General features: G+C 31.5%; 1 protein-coding gene across 1 annotated transcript; it reads right to left on the reverse strand.

Moving 5' to 3' along the window:
• Positions 1 to 15467: 15467 nt before the first annotated feature.
• LOC120218897 (extensin-like) lies at positions 15468 to 16049 on the reverse strand. The gene has a single exon (XM_039215788.1). The coding sequence runs from the start codon at positions 16047 to 16049 to the stop codon at positions 15468 to 15470; it is 582 nt and encodes a 193-aa protein (XP_039071719.1).

Below are 16049 nucleotides of genomic sequence, written 5' to 3' on the forward strand. Positions count from 1 at the left end.
ACTAATTCATATAAGCTCATGTATTCACATGGGTCATTTCTCATAGCATATCACATAGCTTCACAACTCATCTCATATAATTTTATGCATATACCCTTATATCAATACTATATAACTTATCTTACTGATTTGCATAATCCCTTCCAACATACAAAGTTTATACTAATTCCATATATTTACTTAATTCAACCTCACATATTTTATTATCTAAACCTATATTCATATATGATTTCCTATATAATTCTTATATAAATACTATTAAATGTTAGTATAATAACTTATGCCAATGTTTCTTAGTTACATCTGATTCTCATTTTCTATCATATTTATACATCAATGTTACTCAACTTATTTCAGTCTTCATTTAATCATATGAGTCCATCATATTAGTTACATAGAATCTAACTTACATAACTTATACTTGGTTATCATATTTCACATAAATCATTGCCCTACAATATATTATATGTCATATAGTTCCCTTCCACTTATAACATTCCCTAGAGTTTGTGTACACTTATTATATATTTTACCCATGGTTCTTATATCTTCTCCTAGTCATATAGACCCATAATTCCTCATTACCTAACCTATATTACATGTCCATATAATTCTGAGTATTTATACCACCAAGTGTATACCACTTTCTCTTGTTATTACTTAAATCTTTATTATCTACATAGTTCATGTCTTATACCTTATTTTCTCATGTTCACATATATCATGTCATATGGCTCATATCTTTCTCATGTAGTCACATAGCACATACTTCTCATATCATTACATTCAAAAGCATGTTAACACATATAATCAAGCATACATACAATTCATGTCATTCATATACGTATAATCATATATTCATGCATTCTAATTTAGGAAATAGACTTGTCGCAAGTCTTGTTTCCATTTAGCACCATAGACTAACTAATATGCACTCACCTGGGCCTCACTAAGTTCCAATCCACTTTTATGATTTCCTTTCTTTCGATCGAATCTTAACTTGATAGTCATCCTGGAACTTGTTCGTGCTCGATATCTACATAATCAAGTACTGATACTTATCATTATCCAATTGATATACTTTAATATATCATTTCTTAGAATGAAAGAAAGATTTATTCCATTTCCCATTGAAGTCCATCGATACATTCTACAGTGTATCGATGCATCCTTTAATATGTGCATCGATGCACTTCCCATGCATCGATACACCAATCACCTTCGATATTTTTATTTTAAGGGGGTGCATCGATGCACTCCTTATGCATCGATGCACTAATTGCATTCTATGTTTCTTCTTTAAAGAGTGCATCGATACACATTGAATGTGTATCGATACACCTTGCTCAGAATTTACATTTTAGCCTGAAAACCATCAACTTTTCACTCAATTCTTCTATTTTAAGCCCCTATCATGTCATTAAACTCAACTACCATTACTTAAACCAACGTATATCCATATAAACCATCTTTATCTTCCATATTTCATCATGATTCTTAAAATTTAATAATCTTACTAAACTTTCAACTTTGTTATTAATCTTTTCTAACTTCATAAATCTCTTATTCTTATTGATGGCAAGTCAAATTCAACTTTCAATTCTTATTATAAACACTATTTCAATATTTCCCTCAAGAACTCCAAATCTTTAATCTTCCTTAACTCGTTTATCTTTTGATTTTAAGATAACTTAAGCTTTCCTTAAGCTTAGTTATCATCTAATGATCAAAACCCCATCTTAAATTCGGCTAAATATCAACCAACAAGAGATCTTACATTTGCTTATGACTTCACGTGAAGAAGAAGAAGAAGAAAGGAGAAGAATAGAACTCTGGAGAAATCTCTCATCTTCCACGTGGTTCCCTTATCTTATAAAGGGAAATAAAAATCTTACTTGTCAATTGACCATTTTACCCTTTAATTCATTCAATAAATACCAAACAACCTTCAACTATATTTCCAATAAGTCATTAAACTATTTAAATATTCTACTTTTATCACCAAATTCTGAAACTTTACAATTTGATCACTAACCCGGTATTGAGGATGTTACAAATCTCCTCTCCTTTAAAGAAAATTTGTCCTCGAATTTTCACTGAACATATCAATAAGAACATATCTTCTAATGTTCTCATGCTACCTCCTTTACTCAATCTTTCATTCCTTTATTTCTTCAACTATCTCTTTTTTTCCTTTATACATTTATCTACTATCACTTATCATATACACAGTAACCCATAATCTCAATCCATTTATGTATTTTCTCTCACTCGATTCTGCATTTTCCTTTGACCTTTCTAAAATCCATATAATGTCACTCATTACATAGACAGTAACATCGATTTTCATCACTCAATATCATAAATCCATCTCTAACTACCTTATAATAATAACCAAATTCGTTTTCCATCATCATTTAACCAAGAACACAACTTTAAATCTTCTTTAAATATGATTCAACATACACTTTAAAGAATCTTTTCACATCACCTTGCACACTTTTCTTACTTCTATATCAAAATTATCATCTACACTGCCATATAACCTTTATCGTATCTGATCCTTTAACTCAATCCCTTTCATTTCTTTATTCCATTATTCCTTTATTTATTCCTTATACACAAATCATATCTTTCATTTTATGTTCACATACTATTGTTTTATCACCTACACTCATCTCTATGTACCAATCTTCATTGCATCCTCATAACTTTGATAACCCATTTTTTATACAGAACTTCATTCTTTATCATTTCTTATACTGGTATTTTCCTTCCTTAAGGTTCCATACAAATACTTATCTCATTTTCTACATCATAGTTATCTGATCAGAATACACCACTATATTCAGATTCACAGCATAATTGATTAACTCAACTTTATATTTTCCTCCAATCTCATAACTCTATCACTTTTACTCTGATAGCTAGTCAATAACATCTGTTCAATCTAGGGCACAAACCCTAGTCAACCAATCATATATATCTTTTCCAATTGAAATTATCTCAAAATTAGTTTACTTAACTTATCAATTTCACCTCTATTCTCATACATCCTGTAAATTCCGGTGTTCAAACTCAACATTATGACTTCATTTGTCTTATAAAATGATCATCGATATACACATTCTCAAACTTTTCTTAGCAATCCTCAGCTTTACTCAAATATACAAATCCTTATTTCCTTTACTATACCACATTACTATGATCCAAATATACAACTGTATCCAGATCCATTTCAGATTTGGATATCATATCCTGACAATATCTTATAATCTTATACTTCCAGTACATTCCCATCGCATATTCTTGTTAGCCAATGCTAACTCTTTCCATCTTAACTGCAAATCCTTATCATATACACACTCTTGCTTATATACAATATTATCCATTCGTTTCAAACCCATAAGCTCGGACTTATACATCTTATACGCTTGTCACTAATACACTTATTCTTGAACTCTTCTACCAAATCTCACTGCATCATTTAATCTTTTAACGCTCTAATGGTGACACTTGTTCACCATATTCTATCTTATCTAAGGAATAATAAGAATAATTCACATCACTTTTCTGATTCAAAACTAGGAAAATCTTCTATCACTGTTCTAATATGATTTCAACTTTCTGAAATCAACCTTTAATCTTATAAGACACTTTCTGAGGTTTCTGCTCTTCATCTTGCCTGGCCAAGGCAAGTGAATTGCTATCACCATCAAATTTTTCAGCTATCGATTTACTTTACTTTGACAATTTCTATAATCAATTCATACTATATTATACAAATCTTATTCTATTAGCAAGACATCATACTCCTTACACTATCAGATCTGAAATTTTCACTTTTAGTTGGCATGTACACATTTTTAAACCTCATTTGACTTCGATTTAAGCTTAGAATCGGCTAAACCTTAGCTCTGGTACCATTAAATGTAACACCCCCAACTCGTATCCGACCCGGACCCGGACCCGAGTCCGAGGTGTCACATTGACTTTTCAAAACTTATATTTGTATACCAATATAAATAAATTCCACTTTTATTCAATATAAGTTCATAATTCATATCATTAAAATAAAAATATCATCAAAACTGATCAGAGTGTATATAATTCAAAGCATTAATTACATTCCAACTATTTCCAATAACCAAATACAAATAATTCTAAACTCTTTTCTGATCTGATCATAGGAAATGAGAGGCTGACCTGTCTTGCCTTGACTATCGCTGCTTCGCTTCTCCTCTCGCTTTTCAGAACCTACATGTGAAACACTTACACACTAAGTCGATGACTTAGTGAGGCAAATAAACATATAATGTAAACTATAACTTGTAATCATGCATGAATAATTACTACTATTATATCATACCACTCATATCCTTACTCATGTAACAAATACACTACATACATATATACATACATATCATTATCATTCATATCTCTTTTTCTCTTGTTCATATAATCTCTCATGTTCATATCATATATCTTAACATGTACTCACTTATATCATATAACATATACAATCAAGCAACAATATCATCATCCTCATTTTTATCACTATCATAGATTCCTTTTATCATATGATCTTATAATTACCATTTGTACAATCATATATCACACATAACATTTCACAAGGAAACAAACATATCATCATATCAAGTTTATTTATATTATCTTTTTATTAGCCCATGTACACATATGAGAACTAAAGATATGCGAGTACATAGAGGTTGTGCACTATGCTGTCACCACAGCTCGTATAATTCCCTCAAGGGGCACTGAATATTTTTCCCGAAGGACCACTATGTCCCGAAGGACTACTGATTATTCCGAAGAACCACTATATCTCGAAGGAACACTGATAATCCCTCGACTCTTTGCATGCCAACTATACCCCTAGCTCTCATATCACATAACATGGCCATTATCTTTTAAACCATTACACATCTTCTGTAACATCCGCAATAACAGGTTAGTGACTAAATTGAAAAGTTTCAGAATTTGGTGACTAAAGTAGAAGAATGAAATAATTCAATGATTATTGGAAATATATGATGAAGGTTATTTAGTAATTATTAAATGAAATTAAGGGTATTATGGTCTTTTTCCTTTAAAAGATATTTTTTTCCTTTTATAAGAGTGGAAAAAACGTGGGAAGAGAGCTATTTGGAAGCTTTCTTCTTCTTGCTTTCTCTTCTTCACGTGGGGCTTAGCTACAATAGGTAAGTTGGGTTTTTATAGTTAATTACTGTAAATATTAAGTGGATTTTGATTATTTGGGTATTAAATAAGCTTAAGGAAAGCTTATATGGGATTTAAACAATAAGATAAAGGAATTAAGAAGGAATTGGTAATATGAGTTTTAAGATGGAATTTTGATATGGTATGGTTGTTGAAGTTTTATGGATGAATTTGACTTGTCATCAATCTAATTAAGAAGTATGAAGTGTTAGAATTGGAATTAGAACACATTGAAAATTTAGTGTGATTCTTGAATGCCATGTAAATGATGGAATTTTAGGTTTAAAGAAGTGATTATGGAATAGAAATGAGTTTAAATATGTGTATGGAAGTTAGGAATATTAAAGGAAGTAAAATATGAAGGTTTAAGCTGAAATGAAGTGAATTTCGAGCTCAAAATAGGCTTTCTGGGCTAGAGGAATTGATACACATTCAAGGGGAATCGATACCCTCTCAAACGACAGAATTCCAGAATGTCATGAGGGTATCGATACCCCCAGTAGGGAATCGATACCCCCTAAAGGAAAATTGTAAATATTGGTTTAATAAGTTCGTTTAAGTTTCTAGTATCAAATTACAAGGTGTAGGTATCTAATAATTGTCTTAAAATGTATAATTATATAGATTCAGAGCCTAAACGAGTTTCGGAATCATTGACAAGTAAGATCGATAAAAAGGAAAGATAAGAGATTGGAATGGACTAGTGAGGCCAGGTGAGTGCATATTAGTATTATATGATGTTAAATGGAAATAAGACTTGCGACAAGTCTATTTCCATATTAAAATGCATGAATTCATAAATAGAAGTATATATGTGTATGATTTATATGTGTTGACATGTTATTGTATATATGTATTATATGGTTGATGTGAATATGTGATATGTTATGATGATATAAACCATTTGATATGATAATAAATTATATGAATATAAAAGATAAGTTATGTGATAAGATCTTTGATATATATATATATATATATAAATGAAATATTACTACGTGAATACATGTTATGAGATAATTTAAGTAATAATATGAGAATATGGTAAAAGTGAGTTTATGAGAAAGGATATGAACTAAGTAAGCAAAGGTTACATAAATAATATATTAACTAGGAGACTTGAACTTCAGTGATACTATGAGCATATAAGATAAGATAGAGGAGAAAGATTCATATGCTTAAATAAAATTATGATACATTAGTTGTATAATAGAAGCTATGGAGTGATATGAAATGATTATAGGAGTTGTACGGAATTGAATTAAGTAAATAGATTAAATTGTACATAAAAGAAATAATAGAAGTAATATATTCAGGTTTATAAGTATAATGTAGGTTAGGTAATGTAAGTGTATACTAAGAAATACAGAATAAGGTAGATGATATGATGTAAATTATATTATGAATTAGTGATGTAGGAATGAGATATAAATATGCAATAAAACTTATGTGTTATATGATAAATATGAACATATGAGAATAAGAGATTAGATAAGTGACTTGGTGATAAAAGCTATATGACCATGGATTAGGTAAATATGAATAATTTAAGTGATATGCAACTATGAGTATTTGAGTATGTATCCATGTGAGTTGTTTCATGAGGTTATATGAAATATTATACTATATGACTATGTGAGTATATGAAAAAGAATATAGGTACATGCAAGTTATATCGAAAGGAGTTGTGTAACCATGCTTGATATGTATTACATGTATGGGAATATAAGAGAATAAAGCATAAATTATATGAAAAGATATTATTCATGTGATGTGAACCATGTGAACATATGAGAAAGTGTATAAGTTATATGTATTACATGATATATGTGATTTTACAAGAAATGACATGAGCTATGCGATTACATGATTATAAGAGATCATACATGTGATAAAAGATAATTAATATGCATGTGTGAATATGAAATGATATAAATGACAATGCCCATGTTATGTGTCATGAGAGCTAGGGGTATAGTTGGCATGCCAAGAGTCGAGGGTCTATGTGGTCCTTCAGGACATATATGTATTCTTTGGAACATGTGTGAAGTCTGGTGAGACACATACTTGATCCCTAGTATATTTATATGATTCTTAAGGAATGATATGTGGTCATTCGGGACATATATGTATTCTTTGGAACATGTGTGAAGTCTGGTGAGACACATACTTGATCCCTAGTATATGTATATGATTCTTAAGGAATGATATGTGGTCCTTATGGATATTATTATATGGCACTACGGTGCAATTCTATGCGGCACTACGGTGCAATTCTATGTGGCACTTCGGTGTATTTATATGAGTTGTGGTGACAGCATTAGTGCACAACCTCCATAAACTCACATGTCTATAGTTCTCACATATGTACATGGGCTAATCAAGAGATATAAACAAATATATGTTAGTGATATGATAAATGTTATAGAAATGATATGATGTTGTGTATGTATAGTGTTTGATTGAATAGGTTAAGAATAAAAGTATGTGATTACATGATAAACTGTTAATGATGAGTTATGTGTATGTATGTATTTACTGTAATTAATCTGATATGATTTTATATTATACGAGGAAATCATGTAATTTGGTATAACATGATAGAACAGAAAATGCATGTATTGATATATGTTATAAAGTGCATTATAAGTTTTTATGCCTCACTAAATCTTCGACTTAGCGTGTGATTGTTTCACACGTAGGGTACAGAAGCAAGAATAATAATACAGGTCAGCATCTCCCTTACAAGATTTCAGATCAGAAAATAGATGAGTTAAATGATTTTTGTTATTTTGAATATAGTTGGCATGTACTAATTGATTGAGTTAAATATGCTCTGATCGATTTTGGTTATTGTGGTCAAATTACGTAACTAAACTGCTTTTACTCAAATGAAAGTTTTAAATTTTCTTTGAATTTTGTCAAGAGTCAAAGTTTGAAAAGTCAATGTGACACCTCGGACTCGTATCCGGGTCGGGTACGGGTTGGGGGTGTTACATCTTCAATTAGCCACATAGCTTTTCACATAACATTTCCATTTGCACATGTAATTACTTAACTTATTTTCACATAGCTCATGTTCCATATTCATATCTCATAAGCACGTAGCTCATATTACTTATATCCACATATACATTCACATCACTAATTCATATAAGCTCATGTATTCACATGGGTCATTTCTCATAGCATATCACATAGCTTCACAACTCATCTCATATAATTTTATGCATATACCCTTATATCAATATCATATAACTTATCTTACCGATTTGCATAATCCCTTACAACATACAAAGTTTATACTAATTCCATATATTTACTTAATTCAACCTCACATATTTTATTATCTAAACCTATATTCACATATGATTTCCTATATAATTCTTATATAACTACTATTAAATGTTAGTATAATAACTTATCCAGTGTTTCTTAGTTACATATGATTCTCATTTTTTATCATATTTATACATCAATGTTACTCAACTTATTTCAGTCTTCATTTAATCATATGAGTCCATCATATTAGTTACATAGAATCTAACTTACATAACTTATACTTGGTTATCATATTTCACATAAATCATTGCCCTGCAATATACTATATATCATATAGTTCCCTTCCACTTATAACATTCCCTAGAGTTTATGTACACTTATTATATATTTTACCCATGGTTCTTATATCTTCTCCTAGCCATATAGACCCATAATTCCTCATTACCTAACCTATATTACATGTCCATATAATTCTGGGTATTTATACCACCAAGTGTATACCACTTTCTCTTGTTATTACTTAAATATTTATTATCTACATAGTTCATGTCTTATACCTTATTTTCTCATGTTCACATATATCATGTTATATGGCTCATATCTTTCTCATGTAGTCACATAGCACATACTTCTCATATCATTACATTCAAAAGCATGTTAACACATATAATCAAGCATACATACAATTCATGTCATTCATATATGTATAATTATATATTCATGCATTCTAATATAAGAAATAGACTTGTCGCAAGTCTTGTTTCCATTTAGCACCATAGACTAACTAATATGCACTCACCTGGGCCTCACTAAGTTCCAATCCACTTTTATGATTTCCTTTCTTTCGATCGAATCTTAACTTGATAGTCGTCCTGGAACTTGTTCGTGCTCGATATCTACATAATCAAGTACTGATACTTATCATTATCCAATTGATATACTTTAATCTATCATTTCTTAGAATGAAAGAAAGATTTATTCCATTTCCCATTGAAGTGCATCGATACATTCTACAGTGTATCGATGCATCCTTTAACATGTGCATCGATGCACTTCCCATGCATCGATACACCAATCATCTTCGATGTTTTCATTTTAAGGAGGTGCATCGATGCACTCCTTATGCATCGATGCACTAATTGCATTCGATGTTTTTTCTTTAAAGAGTGCATCGATACACATTGAATGTGCATCGATACACCTTGCCCAGAATTTGCATTTTAGCCCGAAAACCATCAAATTTTCACTTAATTCTTCTATTTTAAGCCCCTATCATGTCATTAAACTCAACTACCATTACTTAAACCAACTTATATCCATATAAACCATCTTTATCTTCCATATCTCATCATGATTCTTAAAATTTAAGAATCTTACTAAACTTTCAACTTTGTTATTAATCCTTTCTAACTTCATAAATCTTTTATTCTTATTGATGGAAAGTCAAATTCAACTTTCAATTCTTATTATAAACTCTATTTCAATATTTCACTCAAGAACTCCAAATCTTTAATCTTCCTTAACTCCTTTATCTTTTGTTTTTAAGATAACTTAAGCTTTCTTTAAGCTTAGTTATCATCTAATGATCAAAACCCCATCTTAAATTTGGCTAAATATCAACCAACAAGAGATCTTACCTTTGCTTATGGCTTCACGTGAAGAAGAAGAAGAAAGGAGAAGAAGTGAACTCTGAAGAAATCTCTCCTCTTCCACGTGGTTCCCTTATCTTATAAAGTGAAATAAAAATCTTACTTGTCAATTGACCATTTTACCCTTTAATTCATTCAATAAATACCAAACAACCTTCAATTATATTTCTAATAAGTCATTAAACTATTTAACTATTCTACTTTTATCACCAAATTCTGAAACTTTACAATTTGATCACTAACCCGGTATTGAGGATGTTACACATACTAACTCATAGTAATTATATTATGGTACATTGTCGGAAAATACATCCGATTCTAAAGTTGGCCGCATCCAATTATTCGACATGACACATACGAAGAAGGATAGCGCTCCTATGACTACTGAAGCTGCAGAAATTATGGTACGCTTATTGGGTAGATGTTTTAAATTTACCTGACTTTATTTATATTTGTACCATGACATTTTTTATTTTAATTAATTATTTACCTTATTACTAGGATAAATTGAGGGAGAAAAGGGCGGAGTATTATACGACTGGTTCGAGTCAAGGTCTTGTTAATGATGATGACATTGAAAATCGAGCTATTAATGACGTTTTGGGTCCTGAAAGATATGGTCGGGTGCGTTGTCAAGGATCATTTGTTACTCCCACCAAATATTTTGGATCCAGTTCATCACAGTATACGTCATTGTAGTCTCAATCTTCCCAATTAGAAGTTAGTCATTTAAAACAAAAGTTGGCTGAGATGGATCAACAAATGGCTAACTTGAAAGCGGAAAATGAAGCAAGGGAAGCTGTGGCAGTATAGAGAGAAGCAACATATCAGCAGAGATGTGAAGAATTTGAAAAATGACTCAATGATATGATGTATATGATACAAAAAAATCAACCTCAAAATCCACCATCATAGTCTCATTTATGTTATCAGCATTCTGTTAATGTTATTGAACCGTGTTTAACTGAACTTATATTACATTAATGAAAACTTTTATTTATTATATTGGATTTGATGTTGATTGTTATGGATAGAGAGTTTGATGTTATTGTTGTCATGTTTGTTGGATAATGGATCATATTGAAAAAACAGATTTGGGGTAGTCGATAATATTTTTTAATTTGTTAAATTCTGTGTTATTTAGCGGCGTTTGTAATAAAAAATGCCATAATATATCATACATTTAGCGGCTTTTGTATCAAAAAATGTCGCAAATTATTAACACCAATTAAAGCCTTTTTTAACAAACGTCGCTATATATCAACCTTTAACGGCGTTTGTATTCTAAAAACGTCGCTATATACCAGACCTTTAGTGGCGTTTGTATTATAAAAATGCCGCTATATGCCAGACCTTTAGCGGCGTTTATATACTGAAAACGCCACTAAATCTCAAAACCTATTGCAGCATTTTAAAACAAACGCTGCTAAATATCAGAACCTATTACGACGTTTGAATGTGTTAAATCCATAAACATTTTAGATTATTACATCATCAATGATAGTAATCAAAATAACGCTAGAAGAGTGATTCAAGATTATTATACATAAATCTTGGTTATAAAAATAATATTTAAATCTAATATTTAAAATTAAATTTCTTCTCATTAAAAGCAAGTGTATTTGATCGGTTGGTCAAATTGTTCGTCTTTGTTCTCTCATATTTGATTAGGTCATGAGTTTTAGACCTCATTAGGAGCACTCCCCTTCCTTATCTTGGTGTCATTCATTCATCCTCTAGGTAGGATTAATATTAGATTTATAATTTGTCAAAAAAAAAATCAATTCACTGAAAAATTGAGTTATTTAAAATAAAATTATTACGGTAAATACTAAATAATATGTTAAATAACTTAAAAACAATAAAAAAATATTTAACACTAATTTTTCTAATTAATAATAATAATTGAAAAATATTATACTTTATTTTTGGATTAGTCTGGAATGATTATAAGATAATATATATACAAAAGATTATCAATCATTTAATAATAGACATTCAAACATTCATACAACGTGCTCAAACTCTAAATCTCTAGAGATAACAATCCTAGTCTTTAACCACTTAAATTGTTTAATTAATGCATTATACTCTCTATAATTATGGACATGGTATTAAAATATTAAGGGTAACCAATAACAGATAGCCCATATTTATTCCAAGCGTGATGCAACCACCACCTTTTCCATTCTATATAAAGCCCCCTAACTCCATTGTTTCCCACACCAAAGCAAAACAAAAGCAAGAGATGTTTCAGTAGCACAATATTGAGACATTTCTGGGTATATAATATATAAAGTCATCATATAGCTTGGGAATTCATCCTAGAAATCCAGCTCCAGGGCATGGGGTTTGCTCTACTAAAAAAAGGGATTTTAGGGTAAGCGAGGTGACAGAAGAGAGTGAGCACCCAGGGTACTTTCTTGCATGCTTGAGCCTTTCATGCTTGAAGCTCTGCGTGCTCAGTCTCTATCTGTCATCCACATCTTTCTTTCTCTCTCTTTCTCTTTGTTCTTTAATTTTATTACTTATTTGTGTAAAGACAATGGCTGCTTGGTAGGGATTTCTGTTTATTTTTCCAAGGTTTTACTGTTCATAGTACTGATTCATTTACCTTATGTACTTGTGGAGAAGGACAGTCATAGCCGTATCACTGCGATGGGCTATTTGGTTTGTACTTATACTGTGTTAGAGCTGAACCACAACGTCCTCCATCGAAACCAGAGCCTAAAACAAATACCTGATTCAAATCAGGAATACTATAATTTGCCGTATTGCGGTTTCCATTCCTGTTTCCATCTTCATAAGTTAGGGTTTCATTTAACTGCATATTAAATCTTCCGACTTTCTTACTAGATCTAGGTTATACATATCTAAGTAAAGGCTTTCTTTATATGTTCTCTAATTCGATTGAATTTGGTTCAGATGCATGATCTCTCAGTCTCATTAGCTATAATTAAATTATGGATATATAGGTGTATATTGCAGACATCCCGTTACTGTGTGTGTATATATATTGGTGTATCCAAGGATGGACCAAATGGGCGAACGGACTCTAAAAATTTCAAATCATTATATATTTCAGATATTTTCTTTTATATCTCTGGTGTATCTATATATATTTAACTTGTGTATATTGCAGACATCCGGTTACTGTGTGTGTATATATATATTGGTGTATCCAAGGATGGACCGAATGGGCGGACGGAGCAGCCCCTAAAAATTCAAATCATCATATATTTCAGATATTTTCTTTTGTATCTCTGGTGTATCTATATATATTTAACTTGTTAACATGAAGATGCAGGTGCAAGCAATGGTGGATCGCCGCTGTTGTGTCAAAGTGTTGATTACAAATAATTTGTTCTTGTTTTGCATCAGATCTGTAGATAAACGTGTTCAAGCTGACATGGAGGTGTCCTAGAGAAGCACAACCTGCAGAATCTACGTGATCAAGCGAAACGACCTCTCGAAACCCCTCAAATTAACCAGGTAGACATTAACAAGGAAGTTGGAAGTTTCTAATTAAGGTTAAAGAAGACCATCAGTTTCCCTTTTCTCCCCACATTGTTCACTTGATTTATTCGATATTATTTCCTTTGCAAAATCAATCCAGAAAAGGAAAAGAAAGAACTTTATATATATATATATATATATATATATATATATATATAGAAAACATGTTTTGACTTGTAAGCTTAGCATTTATGTAAGTTATTCTAGTCTTTCAAATCCATTCTTGCTGTTGGTTGGTGAAGCAAATCTAGTAAAGTGAAAGTTTCTTTATCAAACTAATGGCAGATCTGAGTGTAATACATATTGCGTGCATATGTTATGATTTGTCTCATGAAAGGGTAAATAAAGGAAAAGAATTCATTTTTTATAAGGGTTTTGGCTTAACCAGTCTCAAAATATAAAATAAAGAATGCAGCATGCACAGGAAAGGACTCCATGGAGGGATAAGGAAAAAAGAAGAGGCCAATCTTTACCGTCGGATACTAACTATTCTGTCTCACTCATCTCATATATGATACAGATATTAACTTAGGTTATGCGTTTCTTCCTCTTTTGCATGGTTGAACAGTAATTTCCCCCCTAAACTATTCATATTTATCTATAATTAGGTTTGTTTGGTAATTCTTAATTCGACTTAAATAATTATATCGCGCTAATTTAAAATACATTGTTTAAAAAAACTAATTATGGTCACAATTATGTATCAGTGAATTCAAACACTATATCATATAATGATTTAACAGTGATTGTACATCTCCGTTTATCAATACCTTAAGAGGAAGTTATCGGTTCATCAAGGCCCTTGAAATTTTAGGAGCCCTCCGAACAATTATAGTCCATTTGTTTCATCATTGTCGATCTATCATCGACAAAATCTATCATAAAATAGTTAAGTCAATTAATTATGTCGACTTACTAATAATAATTATAGCTCTATTTCTAACATCCACACACTAAGCATCAGTATATAAACCTTCAGACCCAACAAATAAAGAGAATTTTTCTCCTCTCCCCTTCTAGGCATCATATATTGTATATTGCCTCTAGCTCATCACTAATGTAAAAATCATCAATTGTAATTTTTTGTTCAGATAAAAGAAGATAAATCATCTGCAGTCGACATACCCCACACTTCACCGTCAACAACACCTCATTCAATAAATCATAAGTACGAGAAGAATCTAAAAAAAAAAAGAGAAAGAGAGATTAGGGTTTTCATATTTGGTGAATCTGATTGTTTGGGCTTAACCAGCCTTCGCCTTGGGTACATTTTTCAACATTTGCAGCCCATTTTAATTACTTTTAGGCCTTCGAGTGATTTCATAGTAAACGTTTCTGATAGGAGTGGACAGAGAACGATGAAAGCATGTATAGGCCTGACCCATGTCCACAGAAAATGCAAATTATGTATAGGCTAAGCTTAGCCTGTACTGTATTGAATAGAGAAGCAAACCGAATCCAAACTCATCCTAGTTCATCTAACTTAAATTATTATAATTACAATAATTTATATATATTTTCTTTAATTCAAACCAAACTTATCCAAATTTTTTTATTTTTTCTGTTATATAACTTCATTTTATACATATTTGTAATGAAATCAAAATATACTTTTATACAAGCATAATCCTTAAATGAAATCAAAATATTGCATAATCAATTATAATTAAATTGTATAAGATACAAACACAACAATATCACGTCCGAAAAAGATGAAGGAAGATAAAATTTGAAAAATGGCTTCTTAACTTGTACATAAACCCTTCAACAATGCAATAATTATAACACAGCAGTGAAACAAAACAACATCACAGGTAATACGGTTGCCTGGAAAGAAAGAGGGGAGGCCTTTGATGGATAGTAGTAGTAAGGATAGGGATACTCGTGCGGTCCTAATCCTGTAGGTAGCCCTTGACCTTGACTTGGAGGTGCGTTGAAGAAGTACACAAAACGAGGCGGTGGAGGACTGGCCTTTGAAGAATATGATGATTGTGCCGGTGGGGGTGGGGGTGGCCTCGGTGGAGATGGAGATGGAGGAAATAATTCAAATTCTAATGGTGGTGGGAAGTGAGTGTCTTCAGATTCTGATGGGGACCGTGGGGTGTAATAAGGTTCGGGCGGAGAGAGGTGAAGTGACGATGGTGACGGTGGCGATAATGACTTCAACAGCGGTGGAGGTGGCGGTGAACAAATGACTGGACATGTTACACAATCACTGATGCATAGTAACCCGGCTGAAGCAGATGATGTCCCCGTTTCATGCTCTGATGTCACACTAGCTAGCATGATGATCCCCGTGATCGCCAATTTCAGCCATTTGCTTCCCAGGAAAAATCGACCGCTACCAAAGCCCGTCACCAT

The sequence above is a fragment of the Hibiscus syriacus genome, unplaced genomic scaffold (assembly GCF_006381635.1).
Source record: "Hibiscus syriacus cultivar Baekdansim isolate YM2019G1 unplaced genomic scaffold, ASM638163v2 tig00110201_pilon, whole genome shotgun sequence".
Classification (NCBI taxonomy): Eukaryota; Viridiplantae; Streptophyta; class Magnoliopsida; order Malvales; family Malvaceae; genus Hibiscus; species Hibiscus syriacus.